At 45.2% G+C, this 27,958-nt stretch overlaps 1 protein-coding gene across 1 annotated transcript; it reads right to left on the reverse strand.

Moving 5' to 3' along the window:
• Window positions 1-13,921: 13,921 nt before the first annotated feature.
• LOC118774869 (solute carrier family 13 member 2-like) lies at window positions 13,922-27,952 on the reverse strand. The gene is made up of 14 exons (XM_036524426.1): window positions 27,884-27,952; window positions 27,660-27,744; window positions 22,578-22,684; window positions 19,901-20,029; window positions 19,400-19,536; window positions 18,830-19,053; window positions 18,093-18,276; window positions 17,521-17,643; window positions 16,733-16,942; window positions 16,109-16,209; window positions 15,625-15,740; window positions 15,210-15,371; window positions 14,682-14,819; window positions 13,922-14,246 (listed from the first exon to the last, which is right to left on the reverse strand). The coding sequence occupies exons 3-14, from the start codon at window positions 22,677-22,679 to the stop codon at window positions 14,115-14,117; spliced, it is 1,758 nt and encodes a 585-aa protein (XP_036380319.1). The 5' UTR covers window positions 22,680-22,684; window positions 27,660-27,744; window positions 27,884-27,952; the 3' UTR covers window positions 13,922-14,114.
• Between the last annotated feature and the right edge of the window lie 6 nt (window positions 27,953-27,958).

Consider the following 27,958-nt stretch of genomic DNA (forward strand, 5'->3'; position numbering starts at 1 on the left):
GTGGGAAGTGGTTTTCATCTCTGCCAGCATGGCATGAACAGCAGCAGGTCCACATACTTGGCTGCCAGCATGCGTGTGTACCTGTCTGCACAGGTGTGTTTATACTGGCAGCGGTCGGGTGGGGAGGGACGGTGCCAGGGATTAAGTGGCAAACAGCGTCACGTAGCACCATTCTGAGATCAACCCCAGTGCTCACAGGAAACTAAGCAAACAGCAGGCACAGCCAAATCAAGCCTCAACCGCATCGCTCAGGTAAGGAGGAAGAGCTGCTGCTGTGGCAGGCCTCTCAGTGCTTGAACTGTCAATCACAGCTGGACGGTTTCCATGGTTATTCATAGAGAGGGACTTAAAATAACCAGGCAATTGTAAACCACTGACCAGCTTAGAGTAAAGCTGAAGGTGATTAAGATCCAAGCAGACTCTACAGCATGTCAGAGTAAAGTCCTGTTCTTGGGTTATAATACAGAGTGTCATTTTCTCTACATCCTGATTAGAACAAGATAAACAGAGATGGGAAAGCTGACAATCTAACATGTTTGCACAGTGTGGTATACAGTGTACTAAAAAATTCAAGATAAACTCCTTGCTAGAGGGAACAACAGCTGTGTTCCACTAAAGTCCTGCAACCAGACCCAAATAGGCCCATGAATGCTGAATGCCCAGTGTTTTACTAAAAACGGGAGTGTTTGGTAAGATTGTTCTGATATGTAAGCTGCTGAAACTGAGTTTGATTTCATCATTGCGAATAGCTGGTTTGGTCACAAGTTTTCTGAGTGCTGCTATACTGATGGCAAAGTTCTCTGAGCGCTGCTACACTGATACCAAGTACAGAAGTCAAGGAGACTCAGCACGGCTTACCTTAAAATAGGGGAAATGCTCAGTCATGAAGCTGTAGATCTCACTCACAGGGAGGCTACCTGTCTTACTGCTCCTCAGGGCCAGGAAGATGAGAATACTACCAGAAGAGAAAACATCTGATGGGTGGAGATCAGTTTGGGGTAGAGTGTGAATAGATTTACCCTTTGCGGTAATTGGGTTTGGGGTAGAGTGTGAGTAGGTTTACCTGTAGGACTAGATGGGTTTGGGGTAGAGTGTGAGTAGGTTTACCTGTAGAGGTAGCTTGGTTTGGGTTAGAGTGTGAGTAGGTTTACCTGTAGGAGTAGATGGGTTTGGGAGAGAGTGTGAGTAGGTTTACCTGTAGGAGTAGATGGGTTTGGGTTGGAGTGTGAGTAGGTTTACCTGTAGGAGTAGATGGGTTTGGTCTAGAGTGTGAGTAGGTTTATCTGTAGGGTTAGTTTGGTTTGGCGCAGAGTGTGAGTAGATTTACCTGTAGGAGTAGATGGGTTTGGGTTAGGGTGTGAGTAGGTTTACCTGTAGGAGTAGATGGGTTTGGTCTAGAGTGTGAGTAGGTTTATCTGTAGGGTTAGTTTGGTTTGGGGCAGAGTGTGAGTAGATTTACCTGTAGGAGTAGATGGGTTTGGGTTAGAGTGTGAGTAGGTTTACCTGTAGGAGTAGATGGGTTTGGGTTGGAGTGTGAGTAGGTTTACCTGTAGGAGTAGATGGGTTTGGTCTAGAGTGTGAGTAGGTTTATCTGTAGGGTTAGTTTGGTTTGGCGCAGAGTGTGAGTAGATTTACCTGTAGGAGTAGATGGGTTTGGGTTAGGGTGTGAGTAGGTTTACCTGTAGGAGTAGATGGGTTTGGTCTAGAGTGTGAGTAGGTTTATCTGTAGGGTTAGTTTGGTTTGGGGCAGAGTGTGAGTAGATTTACCTGTAGGAGTAGATGGGTTTGGGTTAGAGTGTGAGTAGGTTTACCTGTAGGAATAGATGGGTTTGGGGTACAGCGCGTTCTGTGTGGCATTCTGAGAGTCCTGGAAGAGGTCATGTGATCCAACTGGCCGCTCTGCTGCAGTGTATACATCAGCTGGGACCTGAACACATACATATATGCACACACATGCACATGTGCAGACACACAGAAACGCATAGATGTACTATATTTTACAATACTTTTCCTTAAGTGACATGGCCAGATTATTAAAGTCTGTCTGTCTGTCTGTCTGTCTCACTGGTAGATTAAGGTAAATTGTAGGCTGCTTTATTGGCTTTTGTCCGATTGCCAGGTTAAGGGGGCGTGGCTCTTCCCCTACAAAGGTCTCTACGATTGGCAGAAGTCATTGTAAGGCCATTGTAAGGCCATTCTATTAGACTTCTATTAGACTTGTGCCGTCTAATAGAATGGGGTTTCTAGAGTACACTTCATGCATTCAAAAGTTGTGAGGACTTTTCTATCTGCAGATTGCTTATCACTGGGTGATCTACGCAGCCATTAACACCTAATACTTAATGAGTGAATTTCATTTACAAAGCACCTTTCATTCCTTTCAAGGTTGTCAAAGTGCTTACCAAAATGAGGGTGACTGGCTAAGCCCCCCCATGTGAAGCACACACCTGCATCATGCAGGACTGCCATGTTGTGCCATAGCGCTGAGGTGGAGACGGAAGGAAGGCTTTGTCTCAAGGGAAGGGATTCATTCAAGCCCTCAAACTGGTCAATTGGACACTGAGAAATCCCCACTCTTTGGAGTACGTACCAGGAAATCTTGTCACAAGGTTTTGTTAAAACATTTTTTGTTCATTTGCTTGCTTTTCTAAATTGTGCGTAAGTGTGTTCTCCCTGGTGCCCCACTCTCCTGTGTCCTGTTTCTTACCGTCAGGGAAAACTCCTGCGGATTGCTGCTGTATGGATCCCAGGATCTGTGGCCCTCTGACTGGTCAGGGAGTAGGTGGATGAGAGGGAAAGCCTCAGGGAGGGTCTCTGATTGGTCAGGGTGCTGGTGAGTCACAGAGTGGTTGTCAGGGTTCCCCTGGTTCCTGAAGTAGTGGAGAGGGCGTGGCCAGTGTGGTGGGCAGTGGGCGTCGGCCCTGCTGCCAAGGTGCCAGCAGTAGGGGTGGAAACGAGTGGGCTCTTCTCGCCCCGCCTCTAGGTCTGCCACACCTGTGCCAAGTTGTTGGGACCTCACTGCAGCTGCATCCTCCAGCCCATAGAGAGCGCTGTCTCTCTGCAGGAAGGGCTCAGGCTCCTTCTCATGCTTCCAGACAAGACCAAAACAAGACAATTACAAGCAGTCAGCCAGTGATCTTGTGATCGCACCATGTGTGCGTAGCATCAACCCATTTTTACAGCCATCTTAGTTGCCTGGGAATCAGGTCAGGAAGAACATGATATCTTCATTCGCTTATCTGGAGGTTTACTGAAGCTGTTGAGGTTCAGCCCTTTCCTAATGGCACCTTTGGTAGCTGCCATGTGACAAGCGGTACGTAGATTTGGAATGCCATGCCAAATGTTTAAACCCAGCATAAACATCACCTGTGCACCTCAGTCAAGATGCACTGATATAAACAAGAGCACCAGACTCTTAGCTCACAGGCTCAATCTGCCCAATGAGATCACTCCTTCACTGAGCATAGCACAGGCCAGGTGAGTAATCTTACGATTTTATGATTGAGGGAAGTGATTGACAAAGATTATTGGCTACTGCCAATCTACAAAAGGAGAGTTGCAACAAAATTATTTAAGGGGAAGTTAATATATGCTAATACTACTAAAATGAATTAATCTCTGAATGTACATATAAACTTGACAATAAAAAAATGGCTTGGTTGTGGTTGACTCCTACCTTATCTTACATCAGATTCAGTCTGAATGTTCAGCGGTATGTTGTGAAATACCTCTAGATCTGAAAATATTTTGCAGCCACATATCAAACCCTTGACGGGACACACATGGTATAAAGGAAGGCAGGTGTGGATGACAAGGGGGTTAAATAAGGTTACACACACACACACACACAGACATACATTTGAGTGTTTCTAAAGAAAAACGGAGAATGTGCCAAATCCCAGACAATGGAGCTGAGTGTTCCTGTTATATGTCGACTCTGTGTAGTAAGAATAGCTGCCCTCCCCCCTTTACCTGTGGCCCCACAGAGGATGGGCAGGGTGATGTCTCCGGGATGAAGGCTGGCAGGATTGCCAGGGGGGGCGTCTGGGGGCTCTGAAAGGCACCACAAGAGAGGGCGGATCCTGGGGGTTCGGATGCCATGGTGAAAAGCGTTGGACCTGGAGAGCAGGAGGGGGACACTGTTCAAGGGAAGAATGTCTGATGGCATCCATAGCGCCATCCATCCTCAGATGACCACGCCTCTCATCAGCTCAGCCGAGACCTCAGCACTTACAGCCTCCTCAAACTGCAAAAGGCATCAGTGAGTGAGTGCTAGAGAAGGTTAGTGTTAATGAGGGTGAATGTTAATGCTGGTGTTAGTGTTAGTCATTGTAAGCTATGGTGAGCATTTGTTTTTGTGTTGCAGCTTTAATGAGTGTCAATGCTGTAACTAAAGACCACAGTGTCTGCAAGTCTAAGATGTTCTGCTCTTCCAGTATCACACTGTCACTGTTATCAGCACTCTGTGCTTCTCTTTATCCCCCTGGAAAAAATATAAGGATGAGGTCATACAGGCCACCCCAAGTCGTGTGTTTGGAAGAGAAACTGAGAAGAATGTGTGTTTAGCGTTTGTTAGTTTCTGACACGCCCAGGAGCAAGGGGGCCATGTGCCACTGGATCCCATTCCGCTGACCCTGCTGGGATACACACCCCCTGCCGCCTGAAAGTGGAGAGCCTGCAGTCAGGGCTTTGGTGTCAGGTGTGCAGTGGGGGTGTCAGCATGTGGTCGGCAGTGTGCCGTGTGGGTACTTGCCTCTCATTCAGGCATGTGACAGACCGCTTGGCTTGCTCCAGACGGACTGCTTCTGTTTCAGGCAACCTGACATACCCCCCCCCCCCCCCCCCCCCCCCCCCCCCCCCCCCCCCCCGCCCCCGTACACACACCCCTCACCTGGCCCCCAGCCACCACAGCTGTACCCCTCTGTAAGAAAATGTCATCAGCTATTCTATTGTGCTTCGTGCAACATCATATGCCGGCTTTTCATACCCAGTCAGGGCAGCTCACAGTTCACAATGTCAAAATCCTTCTGCTAACTTGCTATACAAATACCAGGTTAACCATAGCATTTGAATGTCTTACTGCCCCAACCAAAAGACACAGACCCAAAATGAGTATTATGCACTCAGATGTCACTCTTGGAGTACAGTGGTCTCTCTGTTGGGGATGAGAAAGCGTGTCAGTCAGTGGGCCTGCTGTCAGTAGTGCTGCTGGATGCTGCCCTGGGTGTGGAGGCTCTCAGCTCCCCGCCCGGCGCCACAATGCGCTCATCCTCATGAATCGGCACTCTGTGCCTCCCCTCTCCCTGCCGTCACGCCTCATCGGGGGCCGCGGCTCGCCTGACAGACCTGACGGGAATCTCAAATGGGCTGTGGCAGGCCTGCCTTTCGCTGTGCGCCTGGGCGTGATCGGGGGGGGGTGTGCCTCCTCCCTCGCCTCGCTTGGCTGGCGAGTGCGGACTGTGAGTGTGGCTGGGCGTTCTGGCCTTGCGAGATGTCTCTACCTGCTGACGGAACACACACTGCCGCTCTGACGGCTGAGGTAATGCCTCTGCGTGTGTCAGTACTGAGGGCTGACTGACGCTGAATAAACAGTGTTAGTAAAAGTCCGGAACACCAAAAAGTGTTTCGTTACGACAAAGAAGCAGATTCGATGTTCGCAGCAAAAGACAGGAAGGTTTATTAGCACAGCTGGCCGTGGGAACATCAGCATTGAGCAGAAGTTCAACAGGTATAGAATTCAGTTCATTTTCTATACAGTTAATAGCAGTCACATTTGCATATGAGTTATGATGACCAGTGGGGGTGCTGTTTCTGATTGGTCTTGTGGAGCTATGCATAGCTAAACTCCCTAGAGCTCCCTCTCTAATTGGGTATTTCCTGAGCCCTGTAACCTAATTGGCTCCATAGGGTTCACAAGAGGCGCCGTTTGGCTCCGGTCAGACGTAGCGTCATCGCTTCGTGTTCAAATACACATTGCTTGTCTCCAGCATTTGTATTCGAATACACATTGCGTGTCTCCGGATCAAACACCATGCCATTCCACAAAACTGTCTCCTAACAACTGCATGAACACTATCGACACCAAGAACACACCGCCCAGCACAAAAAGCACCGGCAAAGTGCAGCGTTTCAGATGGTTCAACCGTAGAGGTTTTTTGAGGTATAAGCAATCGTTTCATATATACCTGATCATTCAGTTGGGCCTCGATTGGCACTTAGATGGCAAATGATACTGGGGCTAATGTGTGGCATTCAAATCCGAGCCCTTGCCCTTGCCAGTGAACTGGCAAACACTTTCTGTGGCAAATGCGTTCTCCACGCTCCTCAAGATAGGTGACGACTAACAATTGAGATCCTTAACGAGTTTATTTAACAAGTAATGGCCTATAGCCCAGACCTGAGTTCGAGTCTGTGCTGTGCCATTTATCAAGTTTGCAACAGCAACACACAGCTGGCTTAGTTCTGCTGGAGTATGCTGGGTTTTGCCATACAGGGCTCCTTCACTGCACTGCTCTCAGACACCTGCAACTCACCGAATGGCTACAAGCTCAGATGTTGTCAGGAAGATGTGCGGATGCTGCATTCAGTTCCTGCTCTCCTAGCGGAGAGCATTCTGGGACTTGTAGGGAGTAAAATAGATGCGATTTGGCGTGCAAGTGTATCAGAGCATTGCGTTCATCCTGGTTCTGATTCCTGTGTGAGAGCAGAGGGTGCTGGCAGTAAGGCGGGCTCAGCGTGCATGCAGCCATTCTAAACTGGGAGGGAAGAAGAAAAGACAGAGGAAATACCAGCCATTTCTAGACTCTTTGCTAATTTAACTTGAGTTTTTTTTTTAATTAATGCAATTCAACTTTTAATCAAAAATACTACTTGTACTTGCACACTGGCTGACCTGGTTTATAAGCATTTAGCACAGGCTGGACATGGCACATCATGGCTCTGATATGGCCCTGCAGAATCACACTGCCCCATGTTCATGTAAAACAGTGACTGCAAACGCTAAATGTCATACAGCATACATATCACTCGGGCTGGGAAGAATGGCCTTATTCCAGTTTAACATACCATGTCAACCTTGCCTGAGATAAAATGATATGCATAAGCCATGCTCGAATCACAGTGGCTAAATGTCTGTGTGTTTATTTCTTTCCCCACCTTTTTTCAAGAGTGTGTGGGACTGACAGGATAGTAACCAGTGGAACGTGGAATATGATCACGTGAAAGGCATGTCACCATGGCCCTGTGCAGACATGTTCAGGAAGGCGGGCTAACACAAGGCAGAATTCAAATGCCACATGGGAAAGAGCTCTAAAAGTCCTTCCCTGAGGTGCAACTGACCCCTCAAAGGAAATATTTCTGGTTTTCTCTCTGTACCTGTGCAAGGGCTCTGTAGTTTCCAGGATTTTCCAGAGCTCTTAATCCTACCAGATTGAGAACACACCTGTACACTTTAAGGAGAAGTGTGTCACTGATGGCAATGGTGTCAGTTTTTGACAGGGGCCTGTGAAGGAGACAAACCCTCTCAGCTTCACAATCCCCATCACTGTCAGCTGTGTCAGCAGTTTCATGCACGGCTGGCACAAACTTGAAATTTAAAAAAATGTCTTGCATTGATGTATGGCAAAAGGACATGGCTTCTGAATAAAGTTTGATTGCCACGTGGATATTTGAAACAAGCAAATCTGAAGAGGCCACTCACACCAAAGGAATGCGCCAATCCCAGCCAGTGCATGCCAATCGCATGAGAGACAGAGTGCGGTGGGGTGGAGCCTGCTGGGGCTGAGGGCGGGGCCCCCACAGTTGCACCTGCCTGAAGCTTCAGGCGTGAGGGTCAGAAGCAGAGTGCACCTTCTGTCTGCACCAATTAGTTTCTTATCTTGCCTGCCACTTTGATATTTTTCATTAGACAGCTTCTGGAAGAAAAAGAATAAATAACACTAGTAATGGATTTCATGTATGTAGGAATGGTCACAGCTCCCAGAGCACTTCTCAGAGAACGATGAATGACTCACCTCAGCCGCCAACAGTCTGCAGCCCTAACCAGGGCACAGCACACAGTACAATCACCACACATCTGTTGAGGGGGTGAGGGAGGAGTTATGCTTCCAATCAGAGTGATAGAGTTGGCCAGGAAACCAGGGAACCATCCACCCACTGCAACAGTACCAAAGGAATTTGATAAATCCTTGGTTTAAAACTTTGTTTAAAAGCGGAATCTCCTATAGCACAGTGTCCCCGTCATTGTGGTGGAACATTAGTTTTCTGCTTGGTCTAGAGGGACGACTACTCCCTACTGGCCCAATGAAACCAATTCCAAAAGCTTCAGCCATCAGGTGGGAAAGGGAAAGATCACAGGCAGCACTAAGAGGCTTCTATCTGAGGCTGGGATTGTACGAGGACATGTGAAGTGGTGCATCCTGGGAATGTTACGCTGATGACCCAATAGGAGAGTTCAATCAGGACGTTACACTTAGGTTTTAATTCTAATTTGCTCCTCTCAGTCCTCTCCCTGTCCCTCTGGCACTGTGAGCTGTCATGATGAAATATTTTTGTACAATTTATTGAGAGAAGGTCTGCTGTGGTGAAATGTGACAATCCACAGGATTTTATAGATACTTAACAATCTCTCTTTCTCTCTGTCCCCTCTCCTCCCTTTTCTCTGACTTCTCCTCTCTCCTGTCACTGGTACACTGGTTTCAGCATTTTCCCTCAATGAAAGCCTTGCCACCCAACAAATTCACTCAGATATAATTTCACATGTAAATGCAGCGAAAACACTGTGAATCCACGACTGAAGCTTGAGAGACTGTTAGCTCTCCCTCTGTTCATCAAACCTTTGACCTGGGGGAATCCTGAACCCCCTGACCACATAATCCTGCTAATCCTCACTGACTCAGAACTCCAGTGAAACCCAGCAGTCATGAGACATGACCCCCCCACTCCACTCGATCCCTTTCCCAGTGCACCCTGCACTGTTGGTGAGGAAGGTAGAGAGTGTTTGTGATCATTTGATACCTGGCCTTCAGCCAGCCTGCTGGAGCACAGAGCCATAAGGTAACCTGCCAGAACAGGTTCCCGAAAAAGAAGTCACTGGCAGCTGGGATCCTAAGAACCCCCCTCCCCCATCCAAAACCAGAATGAGCTCCTTGTTTCAAGCGGAGGACGTTGGATACATTCTTAATCACGGCCATGCGAAGCACAGCTCCACCCTAATCTCATCCACCTGGAGCAGTGCTCCCTGGATCCCTGCCCAAAGTCAGCGCTCACAGGAGGAGCTACCCTATGCTCTGATTCCCCCTGCTCCACCTGCCCATCCTCACCTGGGCCAGGTGGAAGCAAGTGGAGCTAGCATAGAGGACTGACAGATGAGCATGTGTGTGGTGTGGGTGCCACCATATGAGCCACATTGGGCCTCTGGACCAATCAGAAGATTCTGACAACAGCTGAAGTCTCTTCAGACTGAACCTGGGCTCTCAGAACTCTTTTTATTGACAATTTTTTTTGTTTTGAAATCTTTTGTGCTCTTGACTCTTAAACATTTTTTATGTAGTGTGAATCTAAATTTATTTTAGTTTGATCCATTAGCAATTATTGCTGATGCCTCTGTGTAGTAATGCCAGGTTGTTAAAAGGAGGAATAAGTTTGTTTAACTTTACTTTGGTTTTTCTTTACTTTATAATACCACTACTTCTACCACTACTACTACTACTACTACTACTAATAATAATAATAATAATAATGTTTTACTGTTACAAGGTTATTATTAATCTACAAGAATATTAAAAAAGCAGGGCATGCAAAGGCAAAGCCTATGAATGCATAGTCAGACTGAGGCTTGAAATATCACATCTGGAGAGAACAAGTTAACTTGTGCAAATGAACTTGTGGTAGGACCTGAATGGTGTTATGCTCACACTCACTGCTCTGGGAGTGTTGCTAGCCTGGTATGACACTGTAGCTCATTCAGCTTGAATAGATACACTTCCATTCTTTTGTGCTGGAAGTCATTCTGGAAGAGTCTGATAAATTAATGTAATGTAATGAGATGTGCAGCTCACATCTCATGACAAACTGCAGCTCACCAGCACACACACACACACACACACACACACACACACACACACACACACACACATTTTGAGGTTTCTGCTGATATAAGAGGCATCCAAACTCACTCTGGGTCAGAGCTGACTTTGATATGGTCCCGTGCGGCATGCCTCATTTGAGACCAAACTTTAAGCCAAACGATTGCAGGTGGCAGCGTGCCTTTGGCCAAATGCAGAGCACCTGCATCACATGCACACCTGCATTCATACAGCCTAAAAATGTATCTAGCTCTGTGATTAAGGGCTCTGATTGGACAAAAAGCAGATGCATCTCTGGAACTTCAGGATGAGGGCTTCATTACAGTATAAGAGGGACATGTGAATGAAGTAAAAAAGTCCCCCTGTTTGACACAATCCAGGCAGGTAGAAGGGGAAACAGGCAACTCACCTGCAGAAGGGTGTATCAGATAGGTCACCTGCAGAAGATGCTGATGAGAGATCAGGAGGAAGAAAGAAAGTCACCTACCCTTTGTGGTGCGCTGAGCAGCAGGTCAGTTCAGGTAGGGCTAGGTCGACAGAGGTAGATTCAGGTAGGGTCAGCCCAAATACTTGTATCAGAATCACAGCTCAGAGGGGATCCATGTTGGTCCCTGCAGAAATAGAGTAGAGTTTGGCGAATGTGCTACTGTGCTAATGTGCAGAGCACCACCCTGGATTAGCCACTGACAGGAGACAGGCAGCATGAACCACTGGAGACAGCCTGCAATCTTTTATAGTGACAAGGAGACAGGAGTTACTGCACGGGAAGAATGAGAGAGTGAGGGAGGGAGGGGAGGGGAGAGAGCTGCAGGTAAAACCCTCTCCTACCCTTTTAGTGAACCTCAAAAATCATATTTTACACAAAAGTGGGAGGAGACTGACAGAATGACAGCAGAATCAAAAAGAAAGAGAGAGAGAGAGAGAGAGAAGTTGAACACATACATAAACTCCATATAAACCAGCGCATATGAAGCTAATGGTGTGACGGCTATGAGCCTCTTCTTCCCTGGGGCTTTTTCAGAGTTTCTTGTAGCACCTTTCAAAACGACACCATGCCCTACAGCACTCTGCAAGTACCGATTCTGCACTGCGCACTGTAAAATTCCACAAATACATTTCAAAGAAGTTTAAAGTGTCCTCATTTGCCATTTCAAGTTTTGCAACAAAGTATTTTCTTCTTGGGCCAACCAAAGGAGCACACGCACAAGCATACACACTCACACACATGCATGCCAGGCATGTTCTTGCAACACCTCTGATCCTGACCAATGGTTAGATATGGAGAGTGAGCAAGCATTGGTTGCCAGGGTTACACATTACATTACATTTTCAAAGACACACAACTTGTATAACTTGCACATGATCTACATAAAATACATACCATGGATTTATATAGCTGGTTACTTAAACTGTTCAGTTTAGCATCTACTTGCTAGCAGTTGGGGACTGAATAAGTCACAGAAGGAGATGAAAACAAAAATATTCAATGCCATCCACATGCTACAGGGGAGCACAGACCTGGATCAAACAGCACTTCTGACCAAGTCCAAACACACAAACACCACACACTCGACTAGATTGATCAAGGCATGCCAAAGGAGGACGCAGCTTGATCTGAAATATGTATACTGTATAACTCAATTGGTTTATGAGAAGGGCTCATAACCCAAAGGCTGCTGGTTCAATTCCAAGGAAGGGCAGTGATGTTTCACACTTGAGTGAAGGACAGACCTGAGCTGCCACTGTAAATCAGCTGCTGTATAAAGGGATATATAAACTCTGCTGTTCGCTCTGGATAAAGGTGTCTGTTTGAGATAATGATGTAATGTGATCTGGACACACAGCTACAAAAGCAGCACTTCTGCGCTCATCCAAGCTGGAGGAAAAGTTTTTTTTTTTTTTTTTTAATGGAAGCAGTAGGGTTACTTGTTGGAAATAAACACTAAAATAAATGATCCAATTAACATTTATGCTCCAAACAGGAGCCCAGTTAGAGAACAAACTGGAACAGGTGAGATTCAGGCAGCACCCTGCTTTTTGGGGATGGTGGGGGGGGGGGGGGGGGGTCACTTTGAATGTTAGTCTTTCCACAACACAAGTTGAAGACAGTCAGGACACCTCTCTATTTCTCAGTGTTACTTCATGAGAAAGTGGACGGAGTTAAAAAAGAAGATGTGGTACGTGTTTTCATAAAAGTTGGAGATGTCGTGATGATGTGGAGATAAATTGATTTTCCCCGAAAGGTAGCCAGGGGACCTATAAAAAAAACAGCAGGCCTCCTCTGAATCACCCTGATCTTTCTGCTGAGGAAAGCTACCCTTTCAGGGTATTACACAATGTGAGCAGCCAGGGAGGGATTTTTACATGAATTCACAATGAATGGTTGATGACACTGTTGATGCAGGCTTATATCTGCCAGTGTTTATATTCAGAATAAGATTTTAGGTGTTTTTCTAAGAGATGACCAGTTTGCCTGCTCACTTTCGTGTGTGGACAGACTAAACTAGCAATCTGGGTGATAACAGAGACCAAATCCAGAGAAGAGACTCTGCAGACCCTAAAAAGTTTCTTAAGGGGTTGGTCTCTCTATGACTCCAGGTAGATTCTGTACAGTGTAAACTGGTAAGGGAATGACCACCTTCACAAATGTTTGGAGTGTTAGTAAACGTGTGAGATAGATGGAGAAATTTTTCTGTTAGACATTTACACTTCTACACTTTCATTTTACTAGAATAATGGTCCCATAAATCTCATCGCATTTTGGTCTCTTCTTCTTGTTCTTTGTGCCGAACTCAAATGTGCCCAACTGCCTGACATCCAAAACACTGAGGAAAAAAGAGAATGGAGTATGCACTAACATACATACGCACACGTCTATACACGCATACACAGAGGCATACCTGCAAATACACACATACTCTTGAAACAAACCACCCATTTCAGATAGGTACTTTTTTGGCACATATACAGACACGAGGGATCAATATTTAAATAAAGACAACAAATTTCCTTTTTGGTCAAGTCATGTACAACGCATGACAGAAATACCACTCATTCACATCATTTCACAGTGACCATTTATTACAGTGTAAGTGATGCACATACATATTTCAGCAATTATTAAAAAAGGGAACTTTAATGAGTATCAATGTTACAGTGCAGGTCACAGTGTCCTTTGGTTGACAGTGGCAAAACGTCAACCTTTATGGCTACTTCCTCATTAAGTGAGTTTCTTAAAACTGAGAGCCAATTTGAAATGGTGGACATTTTGATCAGATATCAGTCTATAGTAAGAAAGAATAGCATATTACAAAATAAATACACATTTATTTTCACATTTATTAAAGTGCACACCCAGAAGCCAAAGGCAAAGTTTCACATTCTTCCATAATTTTGCAATCCAAAAAATGGATCAGATAAAACTTTTAAAAAGGTCTGATAATGGTCTGTAGGGCCTAAGATGGCTTTTATCAATTCATAAAATTTAAATAAACCTGACAAATATGGCAGAAGGCTGGTGTGTCTTATGTACACCACTAAAAGTGCTCTATCTTGGCACCTCTCTGCTCCCCAGCACTGGGGATGCAGTCACCAGAGCACTGGGCTTTGGAAGGAGGAGTTTAATGCCTGGCAGAACACTACAGTAGTGCCTCTGAGCAAAGAACAGTCCTTTAGCTCAAGTGAACAACAGATGAATAAATACATAAGAGACACATGATTCCACAGCCTGAGAAGGTAGGGTACGGGGTAGGATGGTAGAGAGGGAATGTGTGTGTGTGTGTGTGTGTGTGTGTGTACTCTCTCTCTCTCTCTCTCTCTCTCTCTCTCTCTCTCACATACACACATATACATACACTATCACACACTCTGATTCTGACACTCATTCCCTCTTAATTTCTTTTTCTATCCCTGTCCCTCCCTCTCTCCACTACCTCTCTCCCCTCTTCCCCCTCCTCCTGTTCTCCATGTTTATAGGGGAAGGGTGGAGCCTCTCTTAGGGGCGGGGCTGGTCTCAGGGCTTGACCATTTTCAGGGTACACTCATGGTCTGATTGGCCCAGGAGGGAAACTTGTCCAGATGAAACATAGCTGTTCCCCAGGTGTTGATGGCCAAGTTGATGGAGAGGACTCCAATGATGTTGAGCATGAAACCCGCCTTTGCCTGTTTGCAAAGATGATGTTAAAAAACATGCATGTCCATTTCATTGCAAATGCACATCAGTGGTGGTGTGAAATGACCATGTCCACTAATCAGAGGCTGTCTCTGGTAACACTATAGTGCTATGTAATACAATGCAATTGGCATTATGAAGCTTTGAAATTCAGTTATACCTTGTGACACATCATGTGAGCTCTTATAATACCTTAAGAAAAGGGTTTCACTTTTTTCCTTTCACTTCATTCAGTGCCCTTAAATCTGTGATTACAGCAACCAGTAGAGCTGAGCAAGGACTTTCTCTCAGATAGTACTTCAGAGGAGATGTGTTTCCTATGACTGCAGATAACTGAGGACGTATTGGCCCAATGAGACCTGGACTGGCCCAATGGTACCACCAACCAGATGGCATGTTAGGGCGAGGGGGAGGGGATTTCTTACCATGTCGATGACTTTGAGGTTCCCATAGGAGAAGGCGATGGCGTTGGGTGGGGTGGCAACCGGCAGCATGAAGGCCAGTGAGGCGCAGATAGTGCAGGGCAGCATGACGTAAAGGGGGTGGAGCTTAATAGCAACAGCCTGAGGAAAAGGAAACACACACACACACACACACACCAGATAAAATCTCAAGCTCCCATATTAGACGCATACTGTGTTAAATGATATTAGCACGGTTAAGTCACAGACAACCATTAATTTTCTTACAAACAGAACATACTAAAAATGTATGAATTTGGTTCCTATTTCAAGTTTTCAAGGTTTCCTCCAAAATACCATCTGGCATCACTCAAATGCTGCAGTTTTCTTATCCCTGAAGTTTAATTTCGTACAGTACATCCCCTCAAACACAGAACTACAGGTTCAAGGGGAGGAGGGTCGGTGCAGACCACAGGACCACAAAATATATCCAAACTCCAAAAAACCCAGACACCAGGAGCAAGGAGCAGAGAGCGGCTGCCGGGGGCTCACCATGGAGGCGAGGATGGGCAGGAAGAGAGTGGTGGTGGCAGTGTTGCTGGAGCATTCGGTGAAGGTTCCCACCAGCAGGGAGAGCAGCAGGGACGTGGCAGCCGGGTGGATGTTCTGAAGGGGGGACAGACTGTCCCCCAGCCACTGAGACAGACCAGATGTCTGCACACAGACACAGTGCATCAGCGTCATCCGCATGGTCACGGATACATTTTACACCCAGCTGTACCCTAATAGTAACACGTGGCATATATACACACACATATACACAGTATGCACATACACATGTATATATATGTATATATAAACGTATGTATAATCACACATTATGATAAAATGAGAACAAGTTATCTACTAATTACAGTTCAGCTGGTTTGAACAGTACACACACTGTAGAGAGGAGGTATGCCCTCACCTCACTGCCCCGCGCCAGGGCGAAGCCCCCCCCGAGCAGCAGGATAATGTTCCAGGGCATCCTCTCATGGACCACCTGCCAGGTCAGCAGTGTTGGCGGGGCCTTCAGACTGCCCTCTGCAGGGGAAGGGATGGCATAAGGTCACAGCACAACCTCACAGAGCATCTCTCACAGAACACACACTTACAGCACACACCATCAGAACATAAACACAGCATGTACTCACAGAGCATACTCACAGTAAATACTGACAGAACATACTCACAGTATATAGTCACAGAGCATACTGAGAGCATATACTGACAGAGCATACTCACAGCACACACTCACAGTGGATACAGGACTGACATGTGTTTTCAGTCAGAACCTTGGTGTCTATGATCTAAGCAAACCCAATCCACAGCTGGGACAGAGAAATGCTCCCCCAGCCTGCCCCACTCTGTGCCACCCCGCCCCACCCCACCCTGGCACCCCTGTGCCTCACCCTCTGGCCTGTTGCTGTGAAACGGCAGCTGGGGCATCTGGGATGGGATGATGAAGAAGAGGGTTGACATCAAGATGGCAACCGTGCCGTCAGTGACATACCTGTAACATAGACCATGCGGTCATCCACAGAGCACAGGGCCTCACAGGAACAGGAAGGGGAAGGACAGGTGCTAAGCGCATGAGAGACTGAGTCTATCATCCAAAAGCCTACCACTCCAAACATTATCCTCCCAAAGTTTATCACCCCAAACGTTACCACCTCAAAGTCTACCAACCAAACATTATATAAATACATACATGAATACATAAATCAATAATAATTATCACCATCATTCTAATCATAACCATTCCCACCATAACCATAATAAAGAAAAAGTTCAGTTTGCAGACATGTGGCTGGATTTCTGCTCTGTCCAGTTTCTTATCACAAGTAATTGATCTTGAAGCGCTCAAGCTTATGCAACAGAGATGATAAAGCTGCACCCCTTGGGTGTATCTTCTCGTCCCTCTCGCCTCGCTGGTCCCCTTCACCCTGCTGGCCCCCTCTTGCCCCCTCTGGCCCCCTCTCACCCTAGTGGCTCCCTCTCGCCCTGGTGGCCCCCTCTCGCCCCTTGGCACTCACGGCTTGTCCTGGTTGAAAAGCACCGTCGCCCAGCCAGGTATGAATCCAGGCTCCCTTGTGAACCACAGCGCCACCAGCAGGATGAAGATGGTGAGGACAGAACCCTCCGCAAAGGTCATCTTGCCCAGCCCCTTGTACTCATTCTTCATCACCTGGTAAGCCTCCATATCACCCTCGTTATTGTTCCCGCAGCCAAAGGACTTCTTCAGACTACAGATAAAGCACAGAGTCCCAGCAAATGATCAGTGTGGCAACAACACAGGCTGCAGTCTGAGGTTTCAGGCATAGCAGTTCTTTTATTTTGCCAACATGGCAGCCTAGACACTTACAGTGGTGAATATTTATAGCTTTATTAGCTGCTTTATCACTTTATTATTTATTACTCTCTATCAGATAGTATTCATAAGATCATTGACAGAACAGAACAACCTGACTGCAGTTGAATCATAAGTGCAAAACTTCTTTGAGTCATCAAAAAATCAGTGTGATAAGTCAATAATACTTGATTAGTTCATATAATGTGGACATCAAATGCAGCTTTGGACTCTAGACCTCGTGGTCATGGGTTATAAAGAGAGGGAACATCTCTGCGTCCCTGAGTCAGTTACTTTAGCTCTTTGGTGTTTCTCCTCTGGACATGTATCACCATGCGTTGTTATTTGATCAATTGTCTGTATATGTATGTGTGTGTGTGTGTGTGTGTGTGTACATGTGTGAAGTGTGTTGGGTTGTGTGTGTGTGTGCATTGTAGACCCCTCATGTGGACTGCATTGAGGCGTGGCACTTACTTGAAGCCCAGGTACATGAACTGCAGCCACAACCAGGAGAAGACCAGCATTAGCAGCATGTTGGGGAAGGCAAACCCAAACCAGCTGGCAAAGTTGATCACATCTTTGTTAGCTGGAAACAACCTGCAGGGGGCAGTAGTGAGTGAGACAGAGGTTTGTACAGTGCCCCATCCTCGACACACGTCATTTTTCTTTAAACTGTGTATGAGTAATATTTAAAAATGTCAGTTGTTTAATCTTACGAGTATGTAGACAAGACTAAGCTGATAGGTAATGCAAATCATTTCCAACAGGCACACATTCACGGTGACTTGTGTACCCACCGTTGTACTGTGTTATGCTATATGTTCTCTGTTTTGTACACCAAAAGTGATCTTTTTAAGGTGATTTCTGTCTCTTTCTCTGTGTTTCTCATTGCTTTCACATATGCAGTGTCCCTATACTGTTTCATACGATTTTTAGTTTCTGTTAGGTGTCTTATTTGTGGCTTTGTATCTAATGAGAACGTCTCACTGATGCGGTGTGTATGAATATAGCCCTGTCAGAGTGTTTGTAGTATGGCGGGTCCGTACTCGTCCACTTGGCCCTTCAGGATGAGATTTGGGGTGGTCCCAGTGAGGGTGGCGGTGCCCCCAATGCTGGCAGAGTAGCACACACAGAGACTCATGCCCTTGGATAACAGCAGATACTTCTTCTCCCGCGCCAGCCTCCTCTGCTCGACCATGTTCATCGCCTCCTCTGCTCTGCTGACCTCATCTGGTGGGAGGGAGAAGTGCAGATCAGAGACGTCTGTCACAGCCATCCCCAGCTCCGCTCCTTACACTCCTCCCAAACTCATATCTATATCCCCCTATACCCCACTTCAACCCTCCAAACCCACCATCACCCTCTACCCACACCTGTACCCATACTCTAAAAGCTACCCCTACATCTCACCTCACCCCTCACAACCTATCCCTGTTCCCCACCCCGACAATGTCCTGCCCCCTACCTCCCGAACATCCCAAACATGTCAATTATTAACATGTTTCTAGGAAGCAGTAAAACCCTATATTTTATGACATGCTACTGTACAGAGTGTTCTGAAAAAATTGAATCTAACTCCAGCCTTTATCTGCCTGTATCTCTATCTGTCTCCAGAGGGGCTCTGCCCTGGAGATTAGGCAGGGTGACTAGGGACGTGTTTGCAGGCCAGGCGTGACATGGCAGAGAGACCATCCCTCAGGCACCTGCTGTAAAGACAGCGATGCTGGGAGGAGCAGGAGGGCCCAAGAGGGGCCCTGATGTGACAGAGACGAGGAGCTGGTACCCTTTCTGAACTCCGCTTCCTTGAGCTTGACGTCCTTGATCTCGCTCATCTCGAAGGCGTGGTTGTCACAGCCAGCCTGCAGCTCGCGGTTGTCAGCCGCGGCCTCCGTGTCACTGAGCTGCTGCAGCACAGCCTGGGCGATGGGCAGCATCATGGCGGTGGTGGCCGTGTTGCTGATCCACATGGAGAGGAACGCCGTCACAGCCATGAAGCCCATCATCAGCCTGGGAGAGAAGGAGAGCTGATCTGATAACAGCTCCTTAACCCATCCCCACAGCATCAAATCCCCTCTAACTGATCTGAGAACAGCTTGTTAACCCTTCCCTGCAGCATCAGATTTTCTTGAGAAAGGGAGAACTACTCTGAGAACAGCTCATTAGCAGTACCCTACAATGCCGTTAGCATGTCATCTGGAGAAGGGTGGGACTGATCTGAGAACATGTCATTAGTTTCCCTCTGCTGTAACCACATCATCACCAAAGGAGCTCTGTGCCCCACTGTCCGCAGTCACAGCATGTGACACGGGTTCGAGCTGCAGAGAGAGTTACAGTAACAGCCTGTGGCTCTTACAGGGCAGGCCGGACTCCGACCACCAGCAGAACTCGCAGGGCGATGCGTTTGTGGAGGTTGCAGTTCTCCACGGCTATGGCCACCAGCAGCCCACCAATGAACAGCATGTTGGAGTCCTTAAGGTACTGCTCACACACCTGTGGGGTATGAGAGAGAGAGAGGGCAGGGGGAGAGAGAGGGGAAGGATCAGAGAAGTAGAGAGTTCCCCCTCTGTCAGTCAGAGACAGCCAAAGCCCCTCAAATGCTAGTTCTGCGGTTGGTGATCCACTGCTCTTATTGATTCCATTCTGCAGTTGGTAACCTCACCTCTCTAGCTGGTAACCGACCACTCGAGCTGAGTCTACCCTGCAGTGACCCACAGCTCAAGCCAACCCACTCACACTGACCAAGTTCTATTGTCACTGGCTAACCCCTGCAGCTGATCACATCCTGCAGTCAGTGACCCAAGGTTGACACTGACCCCATTATGCGGTCAGTGAGCGGTCAGTGAGCGGTTCTTACCTTGGTGGACTCCATGATGCCCATCATGGGGAAGAGGATGACAGGCAGCAGAGCAGTGACGGCCAGGGGAATGCACTCTGTGCACCAGTACAGGGCCATCAGGATGATGGCAAAGCCACAGTTTGCCTCCTGTAACACAGGCAGATCATCAACGAAGGAATGGGTGAAGGAATGAAGGAGCATATGAGTGAATGAATCGATCAATAAATTAGTGGATGAATGAATGAATATGTATATGAATGAATGAATTAATGAATGGATGCATATGAATAAATCAATGATAAAACTGATAGAGGGACAGGAGGAAGGTTCAATTGAAACACTTTTGTATCCCCTGAACAGAGAATTGTGGGGTTTTTTGGGAAGGATGTGCATTGAAATAGAAAGATTCATATAATGCCATACTGCTTTGGAAGCTTATCTCGGCTTGCCCATGACTTCAGCCACTTGCATACGGTGGTATGATGCACGTTCAATTTAACAGGATGATACATGAGACTGAAGCAGGAAGTTTATCTAGTGACATGAGTCCAGAAGAGTTTCAGCTAGTATTTTTAAGAGTGAGCTGCATTTATATCAAGATATATACAAAGATATAGATATAAAGCTTTAATTCTCTGTATTAGTAAAGTTGGCAGGTCCATCTGTAAAGCTGAACCTGCAACTTCACTAATATAGATGACGTCATCTTTCATGAATACTGAAAGCCTTCATCAACATACATTTGCAGAGCGAAGAGGATGTAAGTCATGCTTTTGCGAATCATAGGTGACATAACCTCAAACAATGCTTCATCATGGTACAGCTAGCAGCTTTGGGACAGATAAATATCGCTGTCAGTGCATTAAAAATGACACGCACATGGAGTCAAAAGCGAAGGTGGATTCCCTTACACTTACCACAGTGCTGTGGGTGACTGGGTTTCAGGGCAGGCGATTATTTAGGCTAGTTCTACCCTTTCTGATTAGTCAGGGAGTACAATGACTCAAGGACCCTTTTAAACATGATGGATCATTTCCAGTTAAACTGGTGCTGGGGTTATGTTTCAGAAAACTGGGAGTCAAATTTATTTTGGAGGAAGGTGGGGAGTGAGGGTGAATGAGGGCATTAGGAACTGTCTCTGCATCTGTCTGTCTACTCATTTAGTCAGCATCATTTAATCTGTTAGAATTATCTAACTAAATATTCCCCAGATAAAAGATGCCAATAAGAGAGGGAAATCACTTCTATAGGATCATTATACTGAGGTTCACTGGGAATTTGAGCTTAACAGTTTTTAATATATGTATTTATACATTGGCCCTTAAATATACTGAAGGCATTCACAGTAAGAGGCTCAAGGTTACAACCACAGTGCCCTAACCTGGGAAGCTGCCCAGTGACCTTCAGTTTACAAGCCCTGATCCTTACCACTATACCGCACAGCTGCTCCTTATCACTACACCACACAGCTGCTCCCTACCACTACACTACACTGCTGCTCCTTACCACTGCTCTAATGTGGCACCAGGACTGCTGACAACAACCATGACCAGATGGGATGCTAAGTCTAAATCAAAGAGAGATGAAGGAACAGGAAAATCTGGGTGTTTACTCAAGAGTTGTAAAGGTATCTGATGGCTTTGCATGTGGGTGTGGCTGGAACCCTTTGATCATGAAGCCAAACAACTTTCATGAGTTGGAGACTTTTTATCACTGTACTGCGGAGATTGAGTTCTAGTGGCCATAAAAACGTAATTTGCCTTCATTGGGATCATCTAGCAATCGACCCACTCTGATTTTTTAATGCGAAATCTTCCGTCACCAGTACAGCGAATAACGGCTACTCTGAAGATTCACAGCTGATTCGAGGAGCTGAACAAGCCTGTTTGGACGGCAGGTCCTCCTGTGGGCTCCACAAAGCTAGATGTGTCTAATTCACACCGAGCTGTGGCAGAGGAAACATGACAACCCACACAAGCCGATGTTTGGGAAAATGACACTTCGAATGGAGTTTCTGAATCCACCACGGGGGGATGATTATGGTGCTTTTCAAAGATTTCGACCACAGATTTATCTGCCATGGAATGAAAACTATGTGAAATTGACTGTCACAGTTTGCGTCACAATGCAATTACCTATCTAGAGAAAGTATTACTCTGTGGGTTTATTCCACTGTATTCCAAAGACACCCCTAACCCATGCGAAAGCCATGCCTCTGTAAGTCCTACAGTCTCAATATGTGGCAAAAGCCACAGCCATAGCTGAGGAAAAAGTCTGAGAATAAGAACCTGCAGAATGACTGCATGAGAGAGAGGGACATCCAGAGGACACAAAGGAGAACAACAGAGCAAGATTCACAAGGCCCAGGTGAACACACACACATGCATCCAGATACACAAACACATACCCACATATGCACCCATATATGCACACACATACTTATACCCACATACACACACATGTGAAAACTATGGACACACACAAGCACTCAGACATGCACGCGCACACACACACACACACAAACACACATACACACACACACACACACACACACACACACTCAAACATATGCACTCACACATACAGACACAAACACACACACAAAAATACACATATACACATATACAACCACATATGTAAATGAAACATGAACACACACTTACACACATACACACCTAAATACACACACTCTTACCGGACTCTTGATGACCAGAGGCAAAGCCAGGAAGAGCAGCGGGGTGAGGAAGATGATAAAGTAGTTCCTGTGAATCCACAGCCATCTGAGAAAGCTAGCCATGACTCTTATTGGAGGGAGAGAGTCAGAGACACCAGTCAAAGCAGAGCGGTCAAGGATGCTGAGGTGCCTAACGACAGCGCGAAGGATCGATTCATTCTATCACACTCTTTATATATATATCACACAGGAAGAATTAAACATTAACCCAGGCTACAGGGTTGGGCGATAGACAGAGAGAGAGATATCACACTGCAGGGTGCTGATCTATTGCACCTCAGATGAAAGCTCATTCAGATTTTTGTCCCTAGCCCCATTTTACACAGACAACCTCACACACTCTCACCTGCATGTACTCATGCAAATAAGTGACCCATTCTTCTGAAACTTTTGATTGAGCTGTACTACGAGTCATTTGAACAAAACAAGTCCTTTTGGAAAAGCTATATAAAAAACCTGTGGGCCAATAACTCCCAGAGGAAAAAGCAAAGATTGAATAGCAGGTGCTAGGTGCTAGTGGTAGGACCTTCACACAACACTACTGTTAAAACCGGCCTAATGATGATACATAAAAAAAAATATATAGTATGTTTTGCGAACCCTCCTCGAGTAGCCTAATGTAGGGGGATTAGTAAATACGTCCCCCTATAGCGGCAGTTTCTCTGTTAGTTAAATTATGCACAAGAACTTGTATGATTCACTCGACACAATTAAAAGAAGACGTTTTTACTCTTTATTTCGTTCGCAATCTGGATGGCGCGACCAATAAACTGGTAAACCATTAAACCTCGATTAAAACAGCTCGATGACTTGCACATCCGGTTAAACAAACCCACAGTCCTTATTCCAGTATATTTGATTGGATTCCGTTGGTGTTTTGGCAAAGGACAGACATAAACTAATGAGAGAACTTAAACCTCCCTCTCTTATTCGCCGCGTGACTCCCTCTGGTTGAAGCACGCACGGATTTGTTTAGATTATTAATGACCCGTGCGCGATCCATATGTCAAAGGATGTGCAACACGAGAGGCACTTTCTGGCCGTTTGTGTTTGAAAGAGGACAGATGATCCTTCCCCAATGTTTTTGTTTCGTTTTTCGATTTGGCATTGAATCAGTTTTTGTTAACCAAAATTTTAGTTTGCACAAATTCTTGACACCCTTTATATTTTTTATATGTATGTGTATAATTGACATAATTCATCTATGATAGTCTATTAACATGAAACCACTGAGCACTTCTTTTGGAGATTGAGTTATTAGGCTAAATTGCCAATCAGTTTCAAGCCATTTAACAAATCCCTGAGTTAACTGACCAAATAATTCTCCTCATTCACAGAATTCCTTCCCCGAGGTCGTCATTGCAAAAGAGAGTTGCTTCTCAATTCACCCTAAATGAAAAAATAAAAGTTAAATAGAATAAAAATACAATTGGGGTGTTGGTCGTCAGAATATTTTATTTAGATTGGGCAACAGAATGTTTTGAAAAGTTTATTTCATTTATTTTTTAAGAGAGCGAGAGGACGAAATACTCACATGAGGGATTCATTTTCACGCATTCTCCTAATTTTTATTTCAGCATTGTATCCACCAAGTGATTTCTTTCTTTGGCTGAATTGTTGGAGGTTTTCGTTAGGCACGCGGAAATTTAATGTATAGGCCTACATTTATTAATACAAAACGAAACCTATTTAATGACTATAACAATATTCAGAATAATCTATTCTTATTTGGAGACAATCACAGGCCTATAGTGTGAACATCGCCTTACATAATAAGACTTTTTTGCGGCCTTGCTATTTACTATTAATCAGAGAGACGATAAGGTCCAAGGATAACGAATTCACTTAAGTCATAAAAGCAAGTTCTATTATTCCTAATATCAGCTGTAAAAGTATGCACAACCGCACACCAAAAACACACAAGAACGCATAAACAATACCACATGTTCTGTTCTAACCACGACGGCATAACCCTGTGACTGTTTTGGACAAACGTCACTCGACCCTACTTTAGAAAGGCGTTAAAACGTGACCGTGTGTAAATTCAAAACAGAAAACGCACAGCTGTCAAATAAAGTGAAACATAAAATAATAAGTTAGGGGCCGCGTCATTAATGGGTGGGCCATTGAACTATGCATATCCCAGCGAGATTATTGAACCGAGATGATCAGGAGACCCCGGTTTTGCTATATAAACAGACCTTGCCCGCGTTGAACCTGCGCGTTGGTGCCCACTGTGATATCGCAGGTCCAAACAGACAAAGGACAAAGTACTCGTTCAACCGCAGAAGTGCGTGAAGGAATATTCCATTTTCCCTGTGTGTTTCGCGTTCTGCAGTTTTGGTGATAAAGGTTAAACAAGCTAAAAGTCCAACGGAAAAGTTTTCCTCCGATGAGCAGTATCACGCACACCACGCCCTCTCCCATTTTCAAGACATTGTTATATAAATTTGACAACCTGCTGTTTATTGCGTTCAGCAACCTTGAAAATGCGAAAGTGTCAGTTACAAGGTGCCGTGCAATGGCGCAGTCGCAAGTGAAATTAACAGAAAACGATGAAATCACGCACTTTGGAAGCTGCCTTTTCGGAGACAGTAAACCTACAATTGCACCGTATCAAATAATAAAAATAAAACAGAAGGGTTTTACAACCAATGATCCCTGTAAGACCTAGTTTGGGAATACGTTTAAATGGATTGCAATTGTAATAAAGGTGACATTTTCCATAAAGCCGACGATGCAGTTTTTGTCGTGGTGTAGCACTATTCATATTTAAACTAAAATCAATCAAACTACACACACCAATGTATATTCCATATTTTATCTCGAAGTATGCTAAATATATTCAAACTCTGCTCGATCGTTCATGCCATTGTAATGTTTGTGAGTCATTACATGTATAATATTGTAATTGCATTTCATAGTACCTGTATACTATTGCATATGTGTGCACAGGTGTGTGAACATATAACTTTAATTTTTCCGGTGTTGTCATACACAGGACCATAGGTTGCATTGGATAATATAATACCACCATTATGTTGTCCTTGTGTAAAAAGGACAATATTTTGGCCCAATCCAATCCTACTGATAAGCACTGAACAGAAGGGAGTCATTCTCTTCAGTATTTTTTTTTCTTTTAAATTATTTATTTTCATGTTTAGGAGCTCTCAGTCTACTTGTCTTTTTAATGCATCCCATCTTTAACAACCTTTTCCTTTGAGCTACCAGGTTATAGGTGGACTATAGGTGCTGAAAGCTTGATTGATTGAAACAGCTTGATTGATTTGATGTAATGAGATGCAGAGTGATGCATGATGATGATCAGAAATGATGCACATCACGACTCCAGTGCATTTACAAGAATGAAATTCTGCTTAACATTTTTTTCTAAGCACAATGTTAAGTGACATTTCTCTCGGTGTAAATTGGTCATTGCGTCAGCAGTCTGGTATAGCAGTGAGGAGTGTGATGTAGTAGTCAGGAGAAGTAGTGTCGTGTAGTGGTAAGGAGCAGCTGTATGGTTCTGTAGTAAGGAGCAGCAGTGTGGTGTAGAGGTAAGGAGCATGGCAGCAGTGCAGTGAAATTATAAGGATCAGCAGGGTTGTACAGGAACAGCAGTGTTGTGTAGTGGCAAGAAGCAGGACAGCAGTGTAGCATAGTGTAGTGATAAGGAGTAGCAGTTTAGTATAGTGGTAAGGAGAATGGCAGCAGTGTGGTGTAGTAGTAAAGAGTAGTAGTGAGATATAGTAGTAAGGAGCATCAGTGTAGTGTAGTGGTAAGGAGCAGCAGTGTGGTATAGTAGTAAAGAGCAGCAGTGTGATATAGTTGATAAAAAGGTCCACATCCCTTTGTCCATCCCTTTATTTGCCTCTGTGCACACCTCTTACAGACCTTTGCTTAAAGACCAGTTCAAACTTGCCCAAACGTGTTTTGCTGCTACCATCCATTGGCCACCAATAAGAACCCTGACAGGGCCAAGGATTTTGTACAATATAAAAGTTATGGTGACTTCCCCCACTTCAGTGCTGCACCAATTCCTGTGGGGTGAAGAACTGAGGATGCCATCTGGGGACAGATTGTTGCGTTGTTGTGTGCGTCTTTGCTTGTGAAACCACACTCCCATACACACATTCCCCCATACCTTCAATAAAGCTGTGAACTGGATACCTGACTCCTGTGTTCTGACTGACACACCAATGCAACAGCAACATTCTCCTGAACCTAGTGCACAGGTGAAACTGAACCCTCAGCTTCTATAGTAGTAAGGAGCAGGAGTGTGGAGTAGTGGAAAGGAGCAGGGTCAATGCGATTCCCAGGTCAACCATTGCTGTTATGCCCTTGGGCATAACAATGTCATTATAGATCCACTGACCTGAGCTGAAGCCTCACCAGAGGAGCTCTTACTGGGCCCAAATCATTCAGCAGCCACTGCAACATTGCAAAATTTGGCTCTTCCTGCCAAACTGACTGAAGTGTCCCTGACTTTTATTTTCATCAATTGAATGCAGTCATGGAATCTTTTATTTTCATCAATTGAATGCAGTCATCTTTTTTCCAAAGCCAGTTTTGCTGAGAGTGTTGGCCCTGTTTGGGGCTTTTTTTCAGATCGTGTCTGGCATCATGTTGGCATTAGGCTGGCAATCTTGACAGGAAAGTTTATGCTCAATATGAACCGTGCTCCTTGTGCATTAAACGCTATACCCTATACTCCTAGCACACAGCAGGTAGGCTACACATGCAGTGGTGTTGGAACGTGTGGAGAGACCACAACAGGTGTTGCATTAATTCTTAATGTTTGTTCAGGTATTGGAAAAAGGCCACAGAATGATGTTAGTGGAATAAAAAAACAACAAATTTTAAAAATGGTAAAAGTAAATGTTGGGCAGTGATACTGACTCAGAGTATCATGCCCCAAAAGCACATAAAGCCTGGAATAAGATTTGTTCACTTCAATATGATGAATTGCGTAGCAATTAAGTTATCAGATGACAGGAAAACACATTTCAAAACTAGTTAGGAAGGAGAAAAATGAGAACTTATCTAGTATGAAGGTTTGATTTTTCTCGGAAGCGCCATTCCGCACAGTACGCGATTCATCATCCTGTTTGCTGGTTCTACTCAAAAACTGAAACAAGGAGCAATCGTCAATTTCAAGTTAAAAAATATTTTTTATATATTTAAGTACTTGTCAGATGTTGATGGTGTTTAAATACGCCATGGTATTAAAATATTTGCACGAATGATCATTAAAGTGTCAAATTTACCGAAGTAGCGTATATCAGTTGATGGTGTCCAGCACAGATTCAGCATTTTTTGAGCGCTAGGCTGCGGAGGGTCTG

Source organism: Megalops cyprinoides, chromosome 3 (genome assembly GCF_013368585.1).
Source record: "Megalops cyprinoides isolate fMegCyp1 chromosome 3, fMegCyp1.pri, whole genome shotgun sequence".
Lineage (NCBI taxonomy): Eukaryota > Metazoa > Chordata > Actinopteri > Elopiformes > Megalopidae > Megalops > Megalops cyprinoides.

Coding starts and splice junctions, on each gene's coding strand:
- LOC118774869 (XM_036524426.1), bottom strand. CDS start 22,679: ATGGCTAGCTTTCTCAGATGGCTGTGGATTCACAGGAACTACTTTATC. Junction 16,943..17,520: donor TTCATGTACCTGGGCTTCAA/GTAAGTGCCACG, acceptor CTTTATCTGTAG/TCTGAAGAAGTCCTTTGGCT. Junction 15,372..15,624: donor CCCTGGCGCGGGGCAGTGAG/GTGAGGGCATAC, acceptor GTCTGTGTGCAG/ACATCTGGTCTGTCTCAGTG.